This window comes from Coregonus lavaretus (genome assembly GCF_964263955.1).
Source record: "Coregonus lavaretus genome assembly, chromosome: 1".
NCBI classification, from domain to species: Eukaryota; Metazoa; Chordata; class Actinopteri; order Salmoniformes; family Salmonidae; genus Coregonus; species Coregonus lavaretus.
Window position 1 is genome coordinate 52,349,060 of NC_139988.1, and position 22,234 is coordinate 52,371,293.

Consider the following 22,234-nt stretch of genomic DNA (forward strand, 5'->3'; position numbering starts at 1 on the left):
GGGAGACTACATCAAGATGTTCATGCGAGGTCGTCCCATCACCATGTTCATCCCCGCGGATGTGGAGAACTATGATGACGTGCGCACAGAGCTGCCTCCAGAGAAACTCAAACTTGAGTGGGTGTATCCTTTCTTCGTAGCAGGGCCTGGTCCCAAATGCTCTGTTACTCTGTGTGTCCCTGACCTTGGTCTCTCTGTTGTCTGTCTCTGGGCTCAAAAGATGTGCGGCATAAGATAAGTCAAAGCAAAATGGTGGAGGCCTTATAGGTATTCACTTTCACCTGTCCAGTTGTTTTCACGTTGCAGATGAAGGAAAGGAGACTAGTAGAATGAGCCAATTTATACTGTTAAGATGCACCCTTTGAGGTCTCTTGTGTTTCTCTCAATGGGTTCCCCCCCATGTGTTCTGTGTTGTTGTTCCTTGAGTCCCTATGTCAGGTATGGCTACAGGGGGAGAGACTGCAGAGCCAACGTGTACCTGCTCCCTACAGGGGAGAGTGTATACTTCATAGCCTCCGTGGTAGTGCTCTTCAACTATGAGGAGAGAACACAGCGCCACTACCTTGGCCACACCGATTGTGTCAAATGGTGAGCTGGTATCTTGTTCTACATTATGTTTTTTGTCAGCCTGGGAGTATTGGTCAGCCTTGGTTGGTTAGTATCAGGTAATGAATTCATACAGTAGCTTACACACCATCATGGGCTGTGTATTCTGGATACAGTAGATAAGATACACTAGATTCAGAAGATACAACAGTATGTTCCCAGGGTCTGAATGATGTACAAACACTTCATACAAAACCTTTATTGCGGATTAAGCAAAGAGTTGTCACAGACACAATGGTTCTTACACTAACCGCTGTGTAGCTTACACGTTCAGCTTAACTGTCTCCAGGTCCCATCCTCCCAGGGGCCTCTTAAGATAAACAGACTATGTAAATGAGATATAAATGTCTTCTGTCCGGGTGGTAGAGAAGTAGGAGAGTCAAATTAGTCTGTGATAGCAGAACCCTGACTCAGACCTTTGTTTGAAACGAAACGCCTCACTTCCTCCCATCAGACAGGCAAACAGGCCAGCTCAGTCAAGCAGCTCCCTCTCAACTTACTTCATTTTACACCTGACATACTCCTCGTATTATGACAGATTGTTGCTGACTGTAGGTTTTTTCAATAGGGAGGTAGTTTCCCAAACTTGAATTTTTGTATTGGTTTGACATTCATCTATTCATGTTTTGTCTCTCATTCTATCTGTATGATTTTCTCTATTTCTCTCTCTAATATCTTCTCTGTCTCTCTCGCTCTTTCTCTCTCTCTCTGTTTATCTTGCTAGCCTTGCTGTTCACCCCGATAAGATCCGCATTGCCACGGGACAGATTGCAGGAGTGGATAAGGATGGGCGGGTGAGTCACACTCCCACCTCCTCACCCATTCCTAACCCCCTCACTTTCAACCCCCCACCTTCTGCTAGCTAAATCCTTTAATGGTATGTTCGGATGTGTGACATTTCGTTATTCATGTACATTTCATGTTTGTTCAACCAGATTAAGGAGCACATATGCTGTTTTCTTCCCTATCATTCACACACACACACACACACACACACACACACACACACACACACACACACACACACACACACACACACACACACACACACATGGGCAAGTCACAGGGCTGAAATGTCACCTATGTAACGCCATGGGTTTTTCCAAGTGAGTTATGAAGTCTTATTCCAGCCCACCGAATACAGAGAGACACCTGTGGTTATGTTTAGCAGCATAATCCTTGTTTGCACTATGTCTCTTCTTGTGTACAGTATAGTATTTCTGCTTGCGTTGCACAATCAGGCTCACTCATGTCTTTGTCAGGCAGACCCAGACAAAAGGTGCTCCATATTTACTCAAGCATACCAGTAATCAGTGCGCTCATGCAACTCATTATATTTAAGCTCTCTGTTGTCTATACATGCCAAACTGGCACTAACCTTCCTGGAACGACTCTGTAGAAGAGTATCCTACCTGTCAGTCAGCCTGATCCTGCACAAACTCACTCACTGACTACCTGTTAAAGGCTTTCTCAAGTCTTTAAAATGGCTTCCTTTCCTTACCTCCTTCCCCCTTTCCTTCATGACCACTGATCTTAGAGGATATGATAGATGAAAAGCAATTGGGTGGAAATCAGTCCAGTCCTTTTATCTACAAAAATGATGTGTGTTTTTTCCTCTCCTCATCTACCAGTGATTATGAAGGGAAGGAAACAGGGAAAAGATGCTGTAAAAAAAAGTATACTGTAAATGCAGCCAGAGTGTCTGATGAGTTTGGCAACAGTGATAGCTTGTTAAATCATGTGTATGTCTCCTCTTCTCCCTCTAGCCGCTGCAGCCCCACGTGAGGGTGTGGGACTCGGTGAGCCTGTCCACCCTGCAGGTCATCGGCCTGGGCACCTTTGAGAGAGGAGTGGGCTCCCTGGCCTTCTCCAAAGCGGTGGGTACCCCTAGCACCTCCAATGGTATAATCCAGGACGTGTTAGTCATTATGAGAATTGTGGGTACTGGTGTAGTACATTAAATGAAACCCCATTCTGACTGGGAAGGGTATATCACACACATCCGATAGATCACACACTCACATCACAGCCAGTGGATCTAGATTATAGGTTCTACTCAGTTCTGGGGTTCTAGGTGCTGTGTGTTTCTGGACTGAGCCCTTTCGTGATCAGGCTAGTGGGTCAGACTGGTGTTATTGTGGTGTTGAATACCTCATAGGCTCTCTAATCAGTAGTAGTTTACCGTTCCTATTCTCTCTCTGTCCTCAGTTAGCACATTCCAGAACACAGCTTTTACTGTCTGGCTCCCTTCACACGCAAACACAAACACACCGTGACCCATTTCCATACAAACAAACACAATTAATCTCCCACACAAACATGCATTCTAAGTGATTCATTATCCCCTTATGTTATCAAAGGTCTAACTAAGCAGTGGATTTGCCCTATCAAATAATAGGAAAGCTTGAATGAAGGTTATTATCATCTTCTGCTGTTGCTGATATCATTATGCCAAATCTACTCAATGGCTAACTACTTAGAAGAGTATTGTTTAGTCCTGCTTGCTTTATGGCCATTTTGCAACATGTGGATTCATGTTTAGACTTCCATGCCCTCTCACCAACATACAGCGTGTAGCTGTGAATAAACTGGAATTATATTATTATTATGTTATTCCATATTTAGTGAATTGCAGAAAATAGGATATGTGTTTCATACAAGCTTTACTGACAAGACTTTCCCCTGTGTTTCTCCTACAGGACTCAGGTACACACCTGGCAGTGATTGATGATTGTAACGACCACATGTTGACTGTCTGGGACTGGCAGAAGAAATCCAAAATCGCTGAAATCAAGGTCAGAGATACCTGGGGTGTTTTGTACTGTGTAATTCTGCCTAAAATACGTAAAAGCATTTGATGATTTGGTTATGAAATACATTTTATTGTTAACTGTATATGATCTTTGTTTTACCTCCTCTAGTCTACAAATGAGGTGGTGCTTGCGGTGGAGTTCCACCCTACTGATGCCAACACCATAGTAACCTGTGGCAAGTCACACATCTTCTTTTGGACCTGGGCTGGCACCTCGCTGGCACGCAAGCAGGGCATCTTCGGGGTGAGGACCTTTTCACTTGTTCAGTACTTAAAAACGTGTAAAGTACTTAAAAAGATCTGCTTGAGCCAAACTGATCTGTCGCTCTGTAAACATGCCTGGGCGAGAATAAATAATAATAGCAAGCAAGCATATGGGCTTAGCCAACAACATAACGACAAAGACGTTGTCAGCAATGGAATATTGACGGACAGACAAAGTAGGCTACTACAATGCCACAAAATCAACGATATGGCCTCAGCAACGTCGACAGAAAATATAACTAACTAGATCAATAGCTAGAACAACAATGACTAGCTAATTACGGATTCTGATTCACACAACATGTTTGTAGAGAGAAGGGGAGTTGTGCCATGAGATGAGTGAAAATGGAGCCGTGTGGGAGGGAGGGGGAGGGAGCCGGGCTTGTTATAATCCAATCGTGGCAGCAGGTTCAACCTACACCCTGCCGGTTTCTTTACAGACAGCCGAACTAGCCAATTTATTTATTTAGAGCGCACAGCGCTTCACACTGTGACAGAGAGATGCGTGCTGGGAGAGAAGGGTGTAACTGCAGCCCGCAACTCAGGGCGTCCTGCGTGTGGGTATTCCTGCATCTGCAGGAACCCCTCTTTATACTTCTATTGGTCAATTTTTAAGCTATGACTCCAGTACATAGGCAGGAGGCAGGGGTGCTCCAGTACAGTAGATGGTGGTAATGCACTATAACATTGAATGCCAACCGCCGATAAACCCTACAGAAGAAGAAGAGGCTAGGACACACTGGTAGGCTGGAGGCGGGGGTGACACCATGTGTTAGCTAGCACTGGTGTCACCCCCGCCTCCAGCCTGCTGTGTCCGCCTGCCGAGTCCTCCTTAGACTAGCTGGCTAAACAGTGCAGGAATGACCACATGCAGGAGTGCTCAGAATTGCGGGCTGCAGTTGCACACTATTGTGCTGGGAGCTGGAAATTACTTTTTTCAGATCATGGATAATTACCAAAAAATTGTATCATAATCATATTCGGAAAATTCTCCATATTCGTTACGATACTTGTTTTGTCAGAGTACTCGGCACACCCCTATGTGTCACCAAAAGTGCCTTAAATAATAATGTGATGTTAGAATATTATGTATCCCTTTCATAGTATACCTTTACCCATACATTTTTCTCTAGTCTGCCTGAACACGTAGACGACAATTATTACAAAGACATTTCATTCTCAGTCTCTCCCTATCCTGTTTCAGAAATACGAGAAGCCCAAGTTTGTTCAGTGTCTGGCCTTCCTCAACAACGGGGACATCTTGACTGGAGACTCTGGAGGCATCATATTGATATGGAGCAGGAGCACAGTGGAGCCGGCCCCAGGGAAAGGACCCAAAGGTACACTATACACATTGTACACCTTCCACTGTACTTTAAACCTCACAAACAGTCCCTACACCCACCTGTATAGTGCTACAGTACTGATGGCACAGTTGGTTGGAGCATGGTTCTTGAAACACCAGGATTGTGGGTTTGATTCCCTCATAAGCCATGTATAGCCTACTGAATATTTGTTTTAAACTTACCGGTAGTCACTTTGGTAAAACCGTCTGACCATATCATACATACCCACATGAGTAATACAAATAGTTAACTTTCCCAGTGAGTCTCAGACACAGACGAGAGCAACTGAAAGAGGTGGTTTGAGACCGAAGAAAAGAAAACAGCCTTGAAGGAGAGACACAGAAGAAAAATAAAAGTGTGGGAGAGAGAAGGAGAGTGGGTGTGAGTGTTGGCAGGCCCCAGTGCCTGGGGGACGGAGGGTGTTGGGGTTTGAGCAGTAATGGTTTTGGTTGGCATGCAGTGGAACTGGATGAGCTAGGGCCAGGCGCCATGGATAAATTGTTAATCTCTCTTTATTTACCTGCTCTGCTTCGATCTGCTCTGCTCTACTAGCTCTACTGGGGTGGGCTAGGATGGCCCACGGCGCCACCCGGTGGTTAGATGGTGGGAATGCATGTGTGTCACAGGAACTTGGTGGCACCTTAATTGGGAGAGAACAGGCTCGTGGTAATGGAGCGGAATAGGTGGAATGGTATCAAATACATCCATGTGTTTGATGCCATTCCATTTGCTCCGTTCCGGCCATTACTATGAGCCGTTCTCCTGTGATGTGTGTGTGTGTGTGTGTGTACAGTTTGTGTGTGTGTGCACATGCTTGATCGTGCGTGTGTGAATGCTTGTGTCTTCTTGAGTGCGTGTGTGGGTCTGTCTGAGCTCTGCAGGGATGAAGGTCATGCCAATGTGGGGAGCAGAAGCGATACAATATTACCCCCATTAAGAATTCCACTGCCTCAGGTTTAGTCTAACTAGCCTTGAGGAATGGGCCTGCCGTGCTGTGTATCTGTGTGTTATCAGCAGAGACATGTAGTATTATAACAGGAGGAGTGATAATCAGAATGTGGAGAATGCAGACACATCAACCCTAGACACACGCACAGACGCTCACACTCATTCAAACATGCCTTCCACAGCTATCTTCTTAACCACACACACACAGACTCACACAGACACACATATACTCTCACTCACTTCCCCCTTCAAATGCTCCCCTGAGAAAACAACAAGAGCTGGCCTGTAGCGTGGCATATAAACCACATTAGCGAATGTCAAGTATTTGTGGTATCCTATTCCCAGAAATCTCTGCTGTGAGCTGTTTTACAGCCTCTCATTCCTCTCCCTCCTCTTTCCTTCTGGCCAATTTTCCTTCCTTCTCTCTTCTCTCTCTCTCTCTCTCTCTCTCTCTCTCTCTCTCTCTCGCTCTCTCGCTCTCTCGCTCTCTCTCATTCTCTCGCTCTCTCTCATTCTCTCTCTCTCTCTCTCTCTCTCTCTCTCTCTCTCTCTCTCTCTCTCTCTCTCTCTCTCTCTCTCTCTCTCTCTCTCTCTCTCTCTCTCTCTCTCTTCCCCTCCCCCCTGTAGGTGCGTACCAGATCAGTCGTCAGATCAAGGCCCATGACGGCAGTGTGTTCACTCTGTGTCAGATGAGGAATGGGACCCTGCTGACCGGAGGGGGCAAGGACCACAAGATCATCCTGTGGGACCACGACCTCAACCAAGAGAGGGACATAGAGGTGCAGTCACAGCCATACAGAATACAACGCAGACACGTCTACACCAATGCACCATGGTTTATGCACAAACATATAAATATACATGTTCAATATGATGATAAACCTATCATCTGTTTGGGAGGTATTTTTCTGTACAACTCAATGTATCTGTTCCACTGCAGGTCCCTGATCAATATGGAACCATTCGTGCTGTGGCTGAGGGCAAGGGCGAGCAGCTTTTGGTGGGCACTTCACGTAACTTCATCCTGAGAGGGACGTTTAATGACGGCTTCCAGGTGGAAGTGCAGGTGAGAGAAGTTTATATTTCTCTCTCCTTTGTCTGTCTCTCTCTCTCTCTCTCTCTCTCTCTCTCTCTCTCTCTCTCTCTCTCTCTCTCTCTCTCCCCTCTCTCTCTCTCTCCCTCTCTCTCGCACTGCTGAATAGCTGACTGCCAGCACTACATATCCAGGCTGTGAGAGCTAAAGCCATCTGAGGACTGCAGGGCCCTGCTATGGAAGCTCTGTTGTAGGGATGCCAGTGTCAGCCTCCTCACTAGCTGCTTTCCCAATCGTTTCTTCTCTGTGAGGGAGAGCAGAGCGATCGAGACGCTGCTATTTTCCAGAGAGCTGCGTTGTAAAACTTGGCATTCATTTTCCAGTGATTTGAACTCTGTATAAACAGGCTGGCAGAGGTACTTATCCCCGCTTTTAAGGGCGCCCAACTGAGCCCACCCCCTTCTCCCCTCGTCTGCCCCTCTTTGAGGCACAATACACCCGTGTGAAGGAGGTCATCAGAGCTTTTGGTGGTGTGTTTCCAATGGCTTAGTTGGTTGGAACATGGTACTTGCATAGCAAAACCAGAGTTGTGGATTTTGATTCTCACATACAGTAACATGGGCAACATACAGAATAGACAGAATATGTGTTAACTACTCGGCAAGTCATGTTAACTACTCAGTATGTAGTCACTTTGGACAAAATGACTACATATCCACATCACATCAGCATTATTTTCTAACCTCTGACCTATCACCCCAGGGTCACACAGACGAGCTGTGGGGGCTGGCCTCTCACCCCTTCAAGGACCTGTTCCTCACCTGTGCCCAGGACAGGCAGGTGTGCCTGTGGAACTCTGTGGACCACTGCCTGGAATGGACCAGGCTGCTGGATGTAAGAACTAATAACTCCCTTTCGGAACTATTCTATACTGCAGATTAAGAATACATGCTCATTCACTGCCCTTTTAGATTTTATTCACAGACGTAATTGAAATGTTGATGCAAGTTTTCCATTGAGATCAAGGCATGCAAACACATCTCAAGTTAGGATTCAGGCCTTACACAAAATACTTGTATGTTTGAATTGCATCTCTCCCTTCCCTCTTGCTGTTTATTTCTCTCAGGAGCATGGCCACTGTGCAGACTTCCACCCCAGTGGTGCTGTTGTGGCCATCGGTACTCACTCAGGAAAGTAAGTTCAGCTTAACCCTATCTCTAACTCTGAAGCGCAGCAGTGGCTATTAATCCCATCTCTTATCGCTTACGCCTGTATGGGAATAGTCCATTCTTATAAATCCTCTGTGATGTTCTCTTCCCTCCCCCTGTGTCCCAGGTGGTACGCTCTGGATGCAGAGACCAGAGACCTGGTGGCCATTCATACAGACGGCAACGAGCAGCTGTCAGTCATGCGCTTCTCTGTAGGTGGGTGAAGCTGGTCTTACATCCTATCCTAACCGTAGACTTGGATTTGATGGAAGAATTGTTAAACCAATACACGGTTAGGGAGGATAATAAAACATGGTGGATAATTTACCCACAATCCTGTTCCATCCCTCCCCAGATGGCACCCTGCTGGCAGTGGGATCACATGACAACTTCATTTACCTCTACACTGTGTCGGAGAAAGGCCGCAAGTACACCAGATACGGGAAGTGCATTGTGAGTACATCATAATTTGTTTGTGTGTGTTTGGAGTGATTAGTGTGTGTGGGGCCCTAGGGAGTTCTGTCTCCCTGCAGCTGGAGAGATGGATAGGATCAGTGCTTTCACAGTATGGTAATCACAGGAGAAGCAACAGGTCAGAGTCAGAGAGAGTCAGAAAGAGTCAGAGAGAGAGAGAGAGTCAAGAGTCCGGATGGGGATTGTTATGTAACTGCCAAAATAATGGAAACACTTGAGTAAATGAGGGATACAAAGTATATTGAAAACAGGTGCTTCCACACAGGTGTGGTTCCTGAGTTAATTAAGCAATTAACATCCCATCATGCTTAGGGTCATGCCATTATTTTAGCTACCACGGCAATGCCCCCATAGGATGACAATCCCCCCCCCCATCCACAGGGCACGAGTGTTCACTGAGTGGTTTGTTGAGCATGAAAACGATGTAAACCATATGCCATGACCGTCTCTGTCACCAGATCTCAACCCAATTAAACACTTATGGGAGATTCTGTAGTGGCGCCTGAGACACAAATCAACAAAACACAAAATGATAGAATTTCTCATGGAAGAATGGTGTCTCATCCCTCCAATAGAGTTCCAGACAGTTGTAGAATGTATGCCAAGGTGCATTGACGCTTTTCTGGCTCGTATTGGCCCAACACCCTATTAAGACGCTTTATGTTGGTGTTTCCTTTATTTTGGCAGTTACCTGTAGATATGTACAGTGAGGGGAAAAAAGTATTTGATTCCCTGCTGGTTTTGTACATTTGCCCACTGACAAAGAAATGATCAGTCTATAATTTTAATGGTAGGTTTATTTGAACAGTGAGAGACAGAATAACAACAAAAAGATCCTGCGAGAGGCAGCTGGGACCATAGTCACCAAGAAAACAATTGGTAACACACTACGCCGTGAATGACTGAAATCCTGCAGAGCCCGCAAGGTCCCCCTGCTCAAGAAAGCACATATACAGGCCCATCTGAAGTTTGCCAATGAACATCTGAATGATTCAGAGGAGAACTGGGTGAAAGTGTTGTGGTCAGATGGGACCAAAATCGAGCTCTTTGGCATCAACTCAACTCACCGTGTTTGGAGGAGGAGAAATGCTGCCTATGACCCCAAGAACACCATCCCCACCATCAAACATGGAGGTGGAAACATTATGCTTTGGGGGTGTTTTTCTGCTAAGGGGCCAGGACAACTTCACCGCATCAAAGGGACGATGGACGGGGCCATGTACCGTCAAATCTTGGGTGAGAACCTCCTTCCCTCAGCCAGGGCATTGAAAATGGGTCATGGATGGGTATTCCAGCATGACAATGACCCAAAACACACGGCCAAGGCAACAAAGGAGTGGCTCAAGAAGGAGCACATTAAGGTCCTGGAGTGGCCTAGCCAGTCTCCAGACCTTAATCCCATAGAAAATCTGTGGAGGGAGCTGAAGGTTTGAGTTGCCAAACGCCAGGCTCGAAACCTTAATGACTTGGAGAAGATCTGCAAAGAGGAGTGGGACAAAATCCCTCCTGAGATGTGTGCAAACCTGGTGGCCAACTACAAGAAATGTCTGACCTCTGTGATTGCCAAAAAGGGTTTTGCCACCAAGTACTAAGTCATGTTTTGCAGAGGGTTCAAATACTTATTTCCCTCATTAAAATGCAAATCAATTTATAGCATTTTTGACATGCGTTTTTCTGGATTTTTTTGTTGTTATTCTGTCTCTCACTGTTCAAATAAACCTACCATTAAAATTATAGACTGATCATTTCTTTGTCAGTGGGCAAACGTACAAAATCAGCAGGGGATCAAATACTTTTTTCCCTTACTGTATAGTGATGGATATAAATCCAGCAGGGTAGAGGTGAAGGTATACAGAGCATGACCAGTACACTAGGTTGTGGTCTGGACCCCACAGGGCCAGTGTGAATCACTCCACTGTTTTAAACCTTCTCTGGCCTCCGCTTGGCTGCTGCTCAGTCTGCGGTCTCTCTCTCTTTCTCTTTCTCTTTTATATCCCGTTCTTACTCTTTCTCACTCTATATGTATGTCGCTCTGTTTCGCACTCATCGGTCCTGCCTCTCTCTCTCTCTTTCTCCCTTGTTTCACTCTTCTCCCTCTTGTTCATGTAGTCTCTCTTTTCATCGCACCCGTTGTCTTTTTTCTCTCTCTCTCTTCCCTCCATCCCTGTGGGTTCATGGTCATCTGTGTGATGGATGCCAATGGTCAGGACCATACTGCTCAGGTTGTGGTCACGGTCATTGCTTCTGCTGCTTGACCACTAGGGTCTTGGTCCAAGGTTAACCCCCCAGGCAACCTACCGTACATAGCCTTGCAGCCACAGCAGTGCTTTGTGTTGGGTAGTTTAATACCTGATCACAGACTAGGTGCATTGCAGTCACGTTTTAGATTGCTGAAAAATAAGCTTGGGATTGCATGAGAGAGTATTAAAGCAATGTTCTCATTTGACGTGTTGGTAATGTTAAAAGACCCAGTGCTCCAGAGGGAAGAAAGACATTGTGGGAAGGTTGGTTTGAGGTTTTATAGGCGTTGGCAGACGACTGGGCCCCTGTCTGTGAGCACAGCTCCACTGCAAAGCAGCGAGACACACTGAGTGTACAAAACATTAAGAACACCTTCCTAATATTTTTGCCTTCAAAACAGCCTCAATTCATCGGGCATGGACTCTACAAGGTGTCAAAAACGTTCCACAAGGATACTGTTTACTCCAATGCTTCTCACAGTTGTGTCAAGTTGGCTGGATGCCCTTTGGGTGGTGGACCATTCTTGATACACACGGCAAATTGTTGAGCGTGAAAAACCCTAATAAAAAACATGAGCTGCCACACACCCAGAGAAAATTATTTAGTGTAGAGGTGCTGAATAATGGTGAATAAAACTGTAAGCTATAAAAACAAAGAGAGTCGCACACTCCATATGTATATCCTCCCAGTAATTTTTTGGCTAAAAAAACACCAACGTTGTGACATCACTGTGCCTTCTTCAGGGGCGTGAAAAACTCAGCAGCGTTGCAGTTCTTGACACAAACCGGTGCGCCTGGTACCTACTACCATACCCCGTTCAAAGGCACTTAAATATTTTGCCTTGCCCATTCACCCTCTGAATGGCACACATACACATTTACATTTACATTTTACATTACATTTACGTCATTTAGCAGACGCTCTTATCCAGAGCGACTTACAAATTGGTGCATTCACCCTATAGCCAGTGGGATAACCACTTTACAATATTTTTTTTCTTTTTTTATATAATTTATTTATTTATTTATTTTTCGTATTTATTTATTTTTAGGGGGGGGGGGTAGAAGGATTACTTTATCCTATCCCAGGTATTCCTTAAAGAGGTGGGGTTTCAAATGTCTCCGGAAGGTGGTGAGTGACTCCGCTGTCCTGGCGTCGTGAGGGAGCTTGTTCCACCATTGGGGTGCCAGAGCAGCGAACAGTTTTGACTGGGCTGAGCGGGAACTATGCTTCCGCAGAGGAAGGGGAGCCAGCAGGCCAGAGGTGGATGAACGCAATGCCCTCGTTTGGGTGTAGGGACTGATCAGAGCCTGAAGGTACGGAGGTGCCGTTCCCCTCACAGCTCCATAGGCAAGCACCATGGTCTTGTAACAGATGCGAGCTTCAACTGGAAGCCAGTGGGGTGTGCGGAGGAGCGGGGTGACGTGAGAGAACTTGGGAAGGTTGAACACCAGACGGGCAGCGGCATTCTGGATGAGTTGTAGGGGTTTAATGGCACAGGCAGGGAGCCCAGCCAACAGCGAGTTGCAGTAATCCAGACGGGAGATGACAAGTGCCTGGATTAGGACCTGTGCCGCTTCCTGTGTAAGGCAGGGTCGTACTCTCCGAATGTTGTAGAGCATGAACCTGCAGGATCGGGTCACCGCCTTGATGTTAGCGGAGAACGACAGGGTGTTGTCCAGGGTCACGCCAAGGCTCTTCGCACTCTGGGAGGAGGACACAACGGAGTTGTCAACCGTGATGGCGAGATCATGGAACGGGCAGTCCTTCCCCGGGAGGAAGAGCAGCTCCGTCTTGCCAAGGTTCAGCTTGAGGTGGTGATCCGTCATCCATACTGATATGTCTGCCAGACATGCAGAGATGCGATTCGCCACCTGGTTATCAGAAGGGGGAAAGGAGAAGATTAGTTGTGTATCGTCAGCGTAGCAATGATAGGAGAGGCCATGTGAGGATATGACAGAGACAAGTGACTTGGTGTATAGCGAGAATAGGAGAGGGCCTAGAACTGAGCCCTGGGGGACACCAGTGGTGAGAGCACGTGGTGCGGAGACAGCTTCTCGCCACGCCACTTGGTAGGAGCGACCGGTCAGGTAGGACGCAATCCAAGAGTGAGCCGCGCCGGAGATGCCCAGCTCGGAGAGGGTGGAGAGGAGGATCTGATGGTTCACAGTATCAAAGGCAGCAGACAGGTCTAGAAGGACAAGAGCAGAGGAGAGAGAGTTAGCTTTAGCAGTGCGGAGAGCCTCCGTGACACAGAGAAGAGCAGTCTCAGTTGAATGACCAGTCCTGAAACCTGACTGGTTTGGGTCAAGAAGGTCATTCTGAGAGAGATAGCAAGAGAGTTGGCTAAAGACGGCACGCTCAATAGTTTTGGAAAGAAAAGAAAGAAGGGATACTGGTCTGTAGTTGTTGACATCAGAGGGATCAAGTGTTGGTTTTTTGAGAAGGGGTGCAACTCTCGCTCTCTTGAAGACGGAAGGGACATAGCCAGCGGTCAAGGATGAGTTGATCAGCGAGGTGAGGTAGGGGAGAAGGTCACCGGAGATGGTCTGGAGAAGAGAGGAGGGGATGGGGTCAAGCGGGCACGTTGTTGGGCGGCCTGCAGTCACAAGTCGCGAGATTTTATCTGGAGAGAGAGGGGAGAAAGAAGTCAAAGCATAGGGTAGGGCAGTGTGAGCAGGACCAGCAGTGTCATTAGACTTAACAAACGAGGATCGGATGTCGTCAACCTTCTTTTCAAAGTGGTTGACGAAGTCATCCACAGAGAGGGAGGAGGATTCAGCAGAGAGGAGAATGTGGCAAAGAGCTTCCTAGGGTTAGAGGCAGATGCTTGGAATTTAGAGTGGTAGAAAGTGGCCTTAGCAGCAGAAACAGATGAAGAGAATGTAGAGAGGAGGGAGTGAAAAGATGCCAGGTCCGCAGGGAGTCTAGTTTTCTTCCATTTCCGCTCAGCTGCCCGGAGCTCTGTTCTGTGAGCTCGCAATGAGTCATCAAGCCACGGAGCTGGAGGGGAGGACCGAGCCGGCCGGGAGGATAGGGGACACAGAGAGTCAAAGGATGCAGAAAGGGAGGAGAGGAGGGTTGAGGAGGCAGAATCAGGAGATTGGAGGGAGAAGGATTGAGCAGAGGGAAGAGATGATAGGATGGAAGAGGAGAGAGTAGTGGGAGAGAGATTGACGGTTGCGGTGGTGCATTACCATCTGTGTAGGGGCAGAGTGAGTAGTGTTGGAGGAGAGCGAGAGAGAAAAGGATACAAAGTAGTGGTCGGAGACATGGAGGGGAGTTGCAGTGAGATTAGTAGAAGAGCAGCATCTAGTAAAGATGAGGTCAAGCGTATTGCCTGCCTTGTGAGTAGGGGGGGACGGTGAGAGGGTGAGGTCAAAAGAGGAGAGGAGTGGAAAGAAGGAGGCAGAGAGAAATGAGTCAAATGTAGACGTAGGGAGGTTGAAATCCCCCAAAACTGTGAGGGGTGAGCCATCCTCAGGAAAGGAACTTATCAAGGCGTCAAGCTCATTGATGAACTCTCCAAGGGAACCTGGAGGGTGATAGATGACAAGGATATTAAGCTTAAATGGGCTAGTGACTGTGACAGCATGGAATTCAAATGAGGAGATAGACAGATGGGTTAGGGGAAAAATTGAGAATGTCCACTTGGGAGAGATGAGGATTCCTGTGCCACCACCCCTCTGACCAGATGCTCTCGGGGTATGCGAGAACACATGGTCAGACGAGGAGAGAGCAGTAGGAGTAGCAGTGTTTTCAGTGGTAATCCATGTTTCCGTCAGCGCCAGGAAGTCGAGGGACTGGAGGGTAGCATAGGCTGGGATGAAGTCAGCCTTGTTGGCAGCAGAACGGCAGTTCCAGAGGCTGCCTGAGACCTGGAACTCCAGGTGTGTGGTGCGTGCAGGGACCACCAGGTTAGAGAGGCAGCAGCCACGCGGTGTGAGGCGTTTGTGTAGCCTGTGCGGAGAGGAGAGAACAGGGATAGGCAGAGGCATAGTTGACAGGCTGTAGCAAATGGCTACAATAATGCAGAGGAGATCGGAATGAAATGAACTAAACATCTGGGAAAGGAGAGAGCAGGGCCTCCCTCACCACAACTCCCAAATATAACTCTCCCAACTTCCACCTCAGAAACTATGATTGTTTCACTGAAACACCCGAATAAAACTCTCCCAACTTCCACTTTAGAAATTAGAATAGTTGCAAACTACAGCGGTTCAATGTTTCAAGGAGTAGACTCAACTTACTTTATTCAGCTAGCTAACTATGACGCCATAGCTAACTAGCATGCTAGCATCCAATAACACACGGTTTAGCACCAATACTTGGTTACAACAAACTACCAATAGTGTGTTAACACACTAAACAGATAATTCGTGTCCGTGTCTAGTTCCTTTCATAACGCAGCAATAAATAAACGTTGGCTAGCTAGCACAAAGATATAGTACTGCTAGCTGGTAGTGTTGGCTAGCTAGCAATGGCTGCTGTGTTGACTTTGTTTGAAAAACGGCGTCGCTGCGAACGAATGTAGCTGGCTAAAATTAAATTGTATTTAGTTGCTATAGTACTGCTAGCTGGTAGCGTTGGCTAGCTAGCAATGGCTGCGGTGATGACTTTGTTTGAAAAACGGCGTCGCTGCGAACGAATGTAGCTGGCTAAAAGGATATTGTATTTAGTTACTACAGTACTGCTAGCTAGTAGCTGGTAGTGTTGGCTAGCTAGCAATGGCTGCGGTGTTGACTTTGTTTGAAAAACGGCGTCACTGCGAACGAATGTAGCTGGCTAGCTAACCTCGATAGTTACTCTATACTACACCTTTATCTTTGATACAAATACAACTATGTAGCTAGCCAACATTACACTAATCAAATCGTTCCATTGTAATGTGTCATATTACCTGCGGAGCGAAGTACAGCATGACTACTCACCTGTCTCAAGGCTTAAAAATCTTTATTTAATCTGTCTCCTCGCTTTCATCTACACTGATTTGAAGTGGATTTAACAAGTGACATCAATAAGGGATCAAAGCTTTCACCTGGATTCACATGGTCAGTCCTAATGTTTTGTACACTCAGTGTATAACTATGTTATTTATTGGAATTTTTAGGGACACACAAATATGGATGTCCTGTTGTTCATAGAAAGAACTACAGGGTTGTGCGTATAAATAGGGAAATGTATAAACAGAGAAATACATCAACTTTGTGTGTGTGCGCGTTTGTGCGTGCGTGTGTTTCATTCAGTATGGGATTCAGATTTGTATGTGTTTGCGTGAGAAAGTGAGGTCAGCAGCTGCGGAGTGTCTAGCTTGGCAGGATGTCAATGACATTCCTGTGTGTAAAAGTTTGTGTGTTTGCATGTATGTGTATGATTGCATGTGTGTATGGGTCTTTGTGTTGGAGGGAAGCCTGCAGACTTGAAGGAAATCAAACAGTGCCAAGATAGGCAAACAGAGATTCCCTCCCTGACCCTGAGTGAGGGGGAGGACAGACAGACATGCACACACACACACACACACACACACACACACACACACACACACACACACACACACAGTGTCTCCTCCTATGGGCTGAGGTGGAAGGTGGAGTTCGCTCCCTAGATAGTGAACTTTTATAAAGGCAAAAATCTCACATGAAATTATGTGCAAAACTAAGTTAGCTGTACTATACATGCTGTACATGTCCCTAGCTCCATTAAAAGACCATTAACTACGGCCTCCCGAGTGGCGCAGTGGTCTAAGGCACTGCATCACAGTGCTTGAGGTGTCACTACAGACCTGGGTTCGATCCCAAGCTGTGTCACAACGGGCCGTGACCGGGAGTCCCTTAGGGCGGCGCACAATTGGCTCAGCGTTGTCCGGGTTAGGGGAAGGTTTGGCCGGGGGGGCTTTACTTGGCTTATCGTGCTCTAGCGACTCCTTGTGGCGGGCCAGGCGCCTGCAGGCTGACTTCGGTCGTTGAACAGTGTTTCCTCCGACACATTGGTGCGGCTGGCTTCCGGGTTAAGCGGGCGGGTGTTAAGAAGTGTGGTTAAGCGTGTCATGTTTCTGAGGACGCATGACTCGACCTTCGCCTCTCCCGAGCTTGTTGGGGAGTTGCAGCGATGAGACAAGGTCGTAATTGGATCACAATTGGATATTACGAAATTGGGGGGAAAATACCCCCCCCAAAAAAAATATAATAATAAAAAAATAATATATATATATATATATATACCATTAACTGTTTCAGCTCTCTAAATCATTTACCAAGCCTTCTCATTCTATGTGGTTAACAGGGACATTCCAGCTACATCACACATCTTGACTGGTCCCCTGACAACAAGTTCATCATGTCCAACTCAGGAGACTACGAGATCCTCTACTGTGAGTAAACACACCTACGAATGATTGTCATGCTTAAGTGAGACTACAGCAACAGCTTAATTGATTTAACCTCATGCTATGTTACTGATCCATGAAGCAATATTTAGCAATCAGAGTATGTTTTTATTAACTTTTTTAAGTAATTGTGCTAAACCAACTTACAGTATAGCTCATGAAAGTCATACCTTTTGCATTACACTTCTATTGTGAAGTATCCCCTTAAGCTATGCCCTGACTTGGTTCTATCCTCTTTGCAGGGGACATTCCAAACGGCTGCAAGTACATCCGTAACCGCTCTGAGTGCAAGGACATTGACTGGGCCACCTACACCTGTGTGCTGGGTTACCATGTCTTCGGTGAGTACCTGGGTTATATATAGGGATATGGTGGGATTGGTTTTGCTTTTCTTGTTGGCGTGATTCATCCTAAAACACTTTGGCACTGTTCTTGGCTGTGCTATGCTGGATCTGTTTCTGTGTTTCTGTGCGTTTTATTTTTACTGATGTGGGTGTATAAACTTCTATGGGTGTGTGGCTGCAATTTATGTTTCTATGAGTCCTATTACTAAACAGAGAGTGTGGTTTGGGAGTTTGCACATCAGCAACTTATCACACGCACTCTTACAGACGTTCTGCCTTTTGCCCCTTGTGTTTCTCCCCTCCTTCGTTCATCCTCTCTTTCTCTTTCTCTACTCTCTTTCTTATTCAGTTTTTTAGATGTCATACACAAGTTTGTAACAGTGAAAGGAAATCAAGAGCTCTAATTTGAATAACAGCAATTTAATGTCCTTCCATTCCAACTCTCCGCTACCAGAATTGTCCCTGCTGTGCTTTCACTACTGGTTTTGTCCCACTGCAGTATGTTGTGTTATGTGGTATCTCTCTCTCTTTCTCTATTCTCAATATCTGTCTCTCAATCTTTCTTTATTTCTCTCTCCCTCTTTATTTTTTTGTCTCTCTGTCCATCTCTTTCTTTCTCTGTGTCTCTTTCTCTCTCTCTCTCTCTTTTTCACTAAGCCCCCCCCCCCCCCCCCCCCCCACTCCACATCAGCCCCCCACTCCACATATTTCAGCTCTTTATGAAAATAGTTAACTCTTGACTTTTAGATTTCTCAGTTCTCAGCCAGTAGATTGTCTGAGGCTGCAACCAGGGGCGTAATGATCAGACCCAAAAATGTAAGTAGGCAACAAGCCTTGTTGTAATCTGATAGCCAGGGGTTAATTGAATTGGGAATTGAGAGGTGGGGAGCCCTCCTTTTTGCTGACCATTCGAAGCCAAAAGCTGTTTTATTGCTATTAAAATATAGGTTGTGATAGCTGAAGGCCTAATCGTTATTTTCATTCATTCGACCAGTAGGCTAGTGCAATTTTGGTTTTAAGTAGGCCTATTGGTATGAAAATATTTAGAGCATTTTCCCCAAAATACATGTCCTGTTCATGGCTTCAAAGCCAATAACAATTGTAGGCTATAACAAATGTCCATTGTAATGCAGTGAGAGAATGATAATTGAGATAATGCAAATAATGAATGATTACTTTGTTGGGCAAACTTTTTTTAGCTTCTTGCTGTAGGCCTACTTCATCAATCTCTGCTCGCATCCCTAATCCCTACCCGTAGACTACCTGCCTCTGCTATAATATTCTAACAGATCAATCTTGCCAAACATCATAAAATATTGCTAAGTTATTTAGCTATAGTGTGGATGAAGGGCTGTTTTTTTATATAATGAGCAACCAGATAGTGCAACTGCTACGTAGGCAACACAATAATCAGACCGAGACAAGCCGGCTCAGGGAAGAATTTGCGCAAGCTGCCTTGTAGTTGGTTACTATGTTGCAATATCTATATTCTCGGAGCCGCGTTGTTGATACAAAATGTTTCAATAGTCTCCGAGCCGCCTCATTCGTTGATGCAATGTTTCAATATTCTCAGAGCCACCTTGTTGATATAATGCTTCAATATTTGCTGAATTTTTCCCTTCCCTGGCGAATAATGCAGACAGGCAAATGCAAAAATGAGCTGGGCTCACACATTATGAGGAACATCTCTGAATGCATCGCAACGAGACAATGACACTGTCATAATACACTGTATGCGCCATTCCACTAGGGTGGCTTCATATAGCCTATAGTAGGGGGTCGGGAACCTTTTTCATGTGGAGTGACGATTTACAATTGATCCAGTGGAGGCTCCTCAGAGGAGGAAGGGGAAGACCATCCTACTCAATGAATTTCATAAAAATAGTGAAACATTACAAAAGTTTTCCTTTTTAGATAAAACTATACTAGATATATTCACATCACCAAATAATTGATTAAAACACACTGTTTTGCAATGAAGGTCTACAGTTGCCTCAGCAGCACTCTGTAGGGAAGCACCATGGTCTAGCCGGAGGACAGCTAGTTTCCGTCCTCCTCTGGGCACATTGACTTCAATACAAATCCTATGAGGCTTGTGGTTCTCACCCCCTTTCATAGACTTACACAATAATTATGACAACTTCCGGAGGACGTCCTCCAACCTATCAGAGCTCTTGCAGGATTAACTGACATGTTGTTCACCCAATCAAAGGATCAGACAATGAATCTAGCACTGAAAACATAAGCTACAGCTAGCTAGAACTGTAGTGAATAGAATGTGGTAAGTAGTTGACTCAAAGAGAGAAATACAATAGTTGAACAGTTTTGAACAAATTAATTTCTTCAAAAATGAAAGAGAAGAGGGGGAGAGAGCTAGCTATATATTAACTTTCACTTAAAGATGCACTATGTAGAAATCACTCCGCCATTGCCTTCTTGCTAAAATTCTAATAGTTCGCTTAATTTCAGTTTGTGACAGAACAAGCCAGTAGAGAATCATTGTACCATCTAAACCGCTGTGAAATATATTTTCCATAACCAAAAATATTGTATTTTCAGCTGTTTGAAGATGGTGTACAAAACCGAAAGTAAAAGATGCAAAAACAAAACATAAGAACGGGAAGCATAGAAATAGCGCAGATAGAATAGATTTACCTCTTCTTAGACTTGCACACATTATAACATATATTTATATGTGAATTTGGTCGGATCACCCAAAAAGTTGCATATTGCAGCTAGCTAGCGAATGCAGCTAGCAAGTTTAGCCTACTCAAACACCCGGCTCAAACAGAGAGGGATGCTATGTTAGCTAGCTGGCTATGGCTATCCAACACGAGAACTCTTCCAAGTCAAGGTAAGCTTTTGGTTTTATTAATTTATTGCCACCGGGGCCTGCCGGTGTAACTTCTAAACTGCTTGCTGTACACTGTATTGCATGATTGTAGTGGGTTTACTAACGCATTAGTTCTAGTAGCTATGTTGACTATGATGTTAGCTAATATGGTGACAACAATGTAGGCCGTGTGTAGCGGTTATGATTTGAAGGTTTGGCTTGGAAAAGTTTTTATACAACGAGCAAAGAGATCATGCTGTTTGTATGTGGTTGTCTTTGGGGGGGATCGGGGTGTATTTATTCTGCTGATTCTGTTAAGACGTTTCTTAAATGGATGCAAACAGAACGAAGCGTGGATAAACATACCTGGATTTGTCCAATAGAAACTCGTTGGCAACTGTTTGGACTAATGATTACACCCTAGATCAGCTAGATGCAGGCAAGATTGTGCAAGGCGGTATTGAATGTGTCACTGTCTGTCAGCTTGATTACTCACATTTTTCTCTCGACCTTTGCACCTACATTGTAAACTTGAATTCGTAGGCTAGGTTGTAGCAACCTCGTGATGGGTATAGGGAAAAGTCGAGTAACATGTAGTAGCTTAAACCTATCGATGTTACATTGAGCTGGGTGAATGGAATATGAATGACAGTCATACAATATGCTGTAATAGAAATAAGGCCATGCTCATGAAAAAAGCGGAACCCATCCAACTTGAAGGAGCTGGAGCAGGTTTGCCTTGTAGAATGGGCAAAAATCTCAGTGGCTAGATGTGCCAAGCTTATAGAGACATTCCCCAAGAGACTTGCAGCTGTAATTGCTGCAAAAGGTGGCTCTACAAAGTATTGACTTTGGGGGGTGAATAGTTATGCACACTCAAGTCTTCAGTTTTTTTGTCTTATTTCTTGTTTATTTCACAATAAAAAATATTTTGCATCTTCAAAGTAGTATAAATCAAATGATACAAACCCCCCCAAAATAAGGCAACAAAATAGGAAAAAATGGGGGGGTGAATACTTTCGCAAGCCACTGTACCCAGAAAGACTCACAGCTGTAATCGCTGTCAAAGGCCATTCTAAAATGTATTGACTCAGGGGGTTGAATACTTCTCTAATCAAGATATATCAGTGTTTTATTTATTTACAAATGTTCAAATTTTTCTTCCAATTTGACATTACAAACTATTTTGTGTAGATCGTTGACAAAAAAATGACAATTACATCCACTTTAATCCTACTTTGTAACACAACAAAATGTGGAAAAAGTAAAGGGGTGTGAATACTTTCTGAAGACACTACATCAAACCCGATATTTCTCATAAAATACCATATTTCTTTAGTTCTGTAGTATTTCACTAAAAGGTGTTCAAAATTCTCTTCATCGTGACAATTAGGCATTGGACACAATTTACTTTTGACAAAACAAATCCACTTTACTACACTCTTTCTGACAGTTGTGCACAGAGTGGATTTTTTAATACAGTGTTTCGTTTCAGCATGGGTCAGGTTCACCACCATATAATTAATCAATGTCACTTTATAAAAAGTTTTGTTCAAGAGACTGTTCCAGTTAATATTTAAATGTCTGAAATTGTCTGAGATACCTGATCATTAGGTTCTGTCACCGTATTTAAATCCCCACATATAATTACTGAATATCTCACACATAAATATCCCTTTAGTTTCATAAATAATAGCCTTTTCTTACTTGCAACAGATGCTGAGTATACTGTACATGTAT

At 45.0% G+C, this 22,234-nt stretch overlaps 1 protein-coding gene across 1 annotated transcript in view; it reads left to right on the forward strand.

Annotated features, from left to right (window-relative positions):
• The window catches only part of LOC311110132 (echinoderm microtubule-associated protein-like 4), a 115,752-nt gene that overhangs the window by 86,377 nt on the left and 7,141 nt on the right, over window positions 1-22,234 (forward strand). The window contains exons 8-22 of the mRNA XM_084152975.1: window positions 1-123; window positions 439-588; window positions 1,331-1,400; window positions 2,373-2,483; window positions 3,306-3,401; window positions 3,528-3,662; window positions 4,887-5,022; window positions 6,604-6,755; window positions 6,917-7,042; window positions 7,772-7,903; window positions 8,136-8,203; window positions 8,345-8,433; window positions 8,573-8,670; window positions 17,215-17,302; window positions 17,560-17,658. The exon at window positions 1-123 is cut by the window's left edge and continues 1 nt beyond it. Coding sequence (XP_084009101.1) covers window positions 1-123; window positions 439-588; window positions 1,331-1,400; window positions 2,373-2,483; window positions 3,306-3,401; window positions 3,528-3,662; window positions 4,887-5,022; window positions 6,604-6,755; window positions 6,917-7,042; window positions 7,772-7,903; window positions 8,136-8,203; window positions 8,345-8,433; window positions 8,573-8,670; window positions 17,215-17,302; window positions 17,560-17,658 — 1,673 coding nt within the window. The remainder of the gene's footprint in view (window positions 124-438; window positions 589-1,330; window positions 1,401-2,372; window positions 2,484-3,305; window positions 3,402-3,527; window positions 3,663-4,886; window positions 5,023-6,603; window positions 6,756-6,916; window positions 7,043-7,771; window positions 7,904-8,135; window positions 8,204-8,344; window positions 8,434-8,572; window positions 8,671-17,214; window positions 17,303-17,559; window positions 17,659-22,234) is intronic.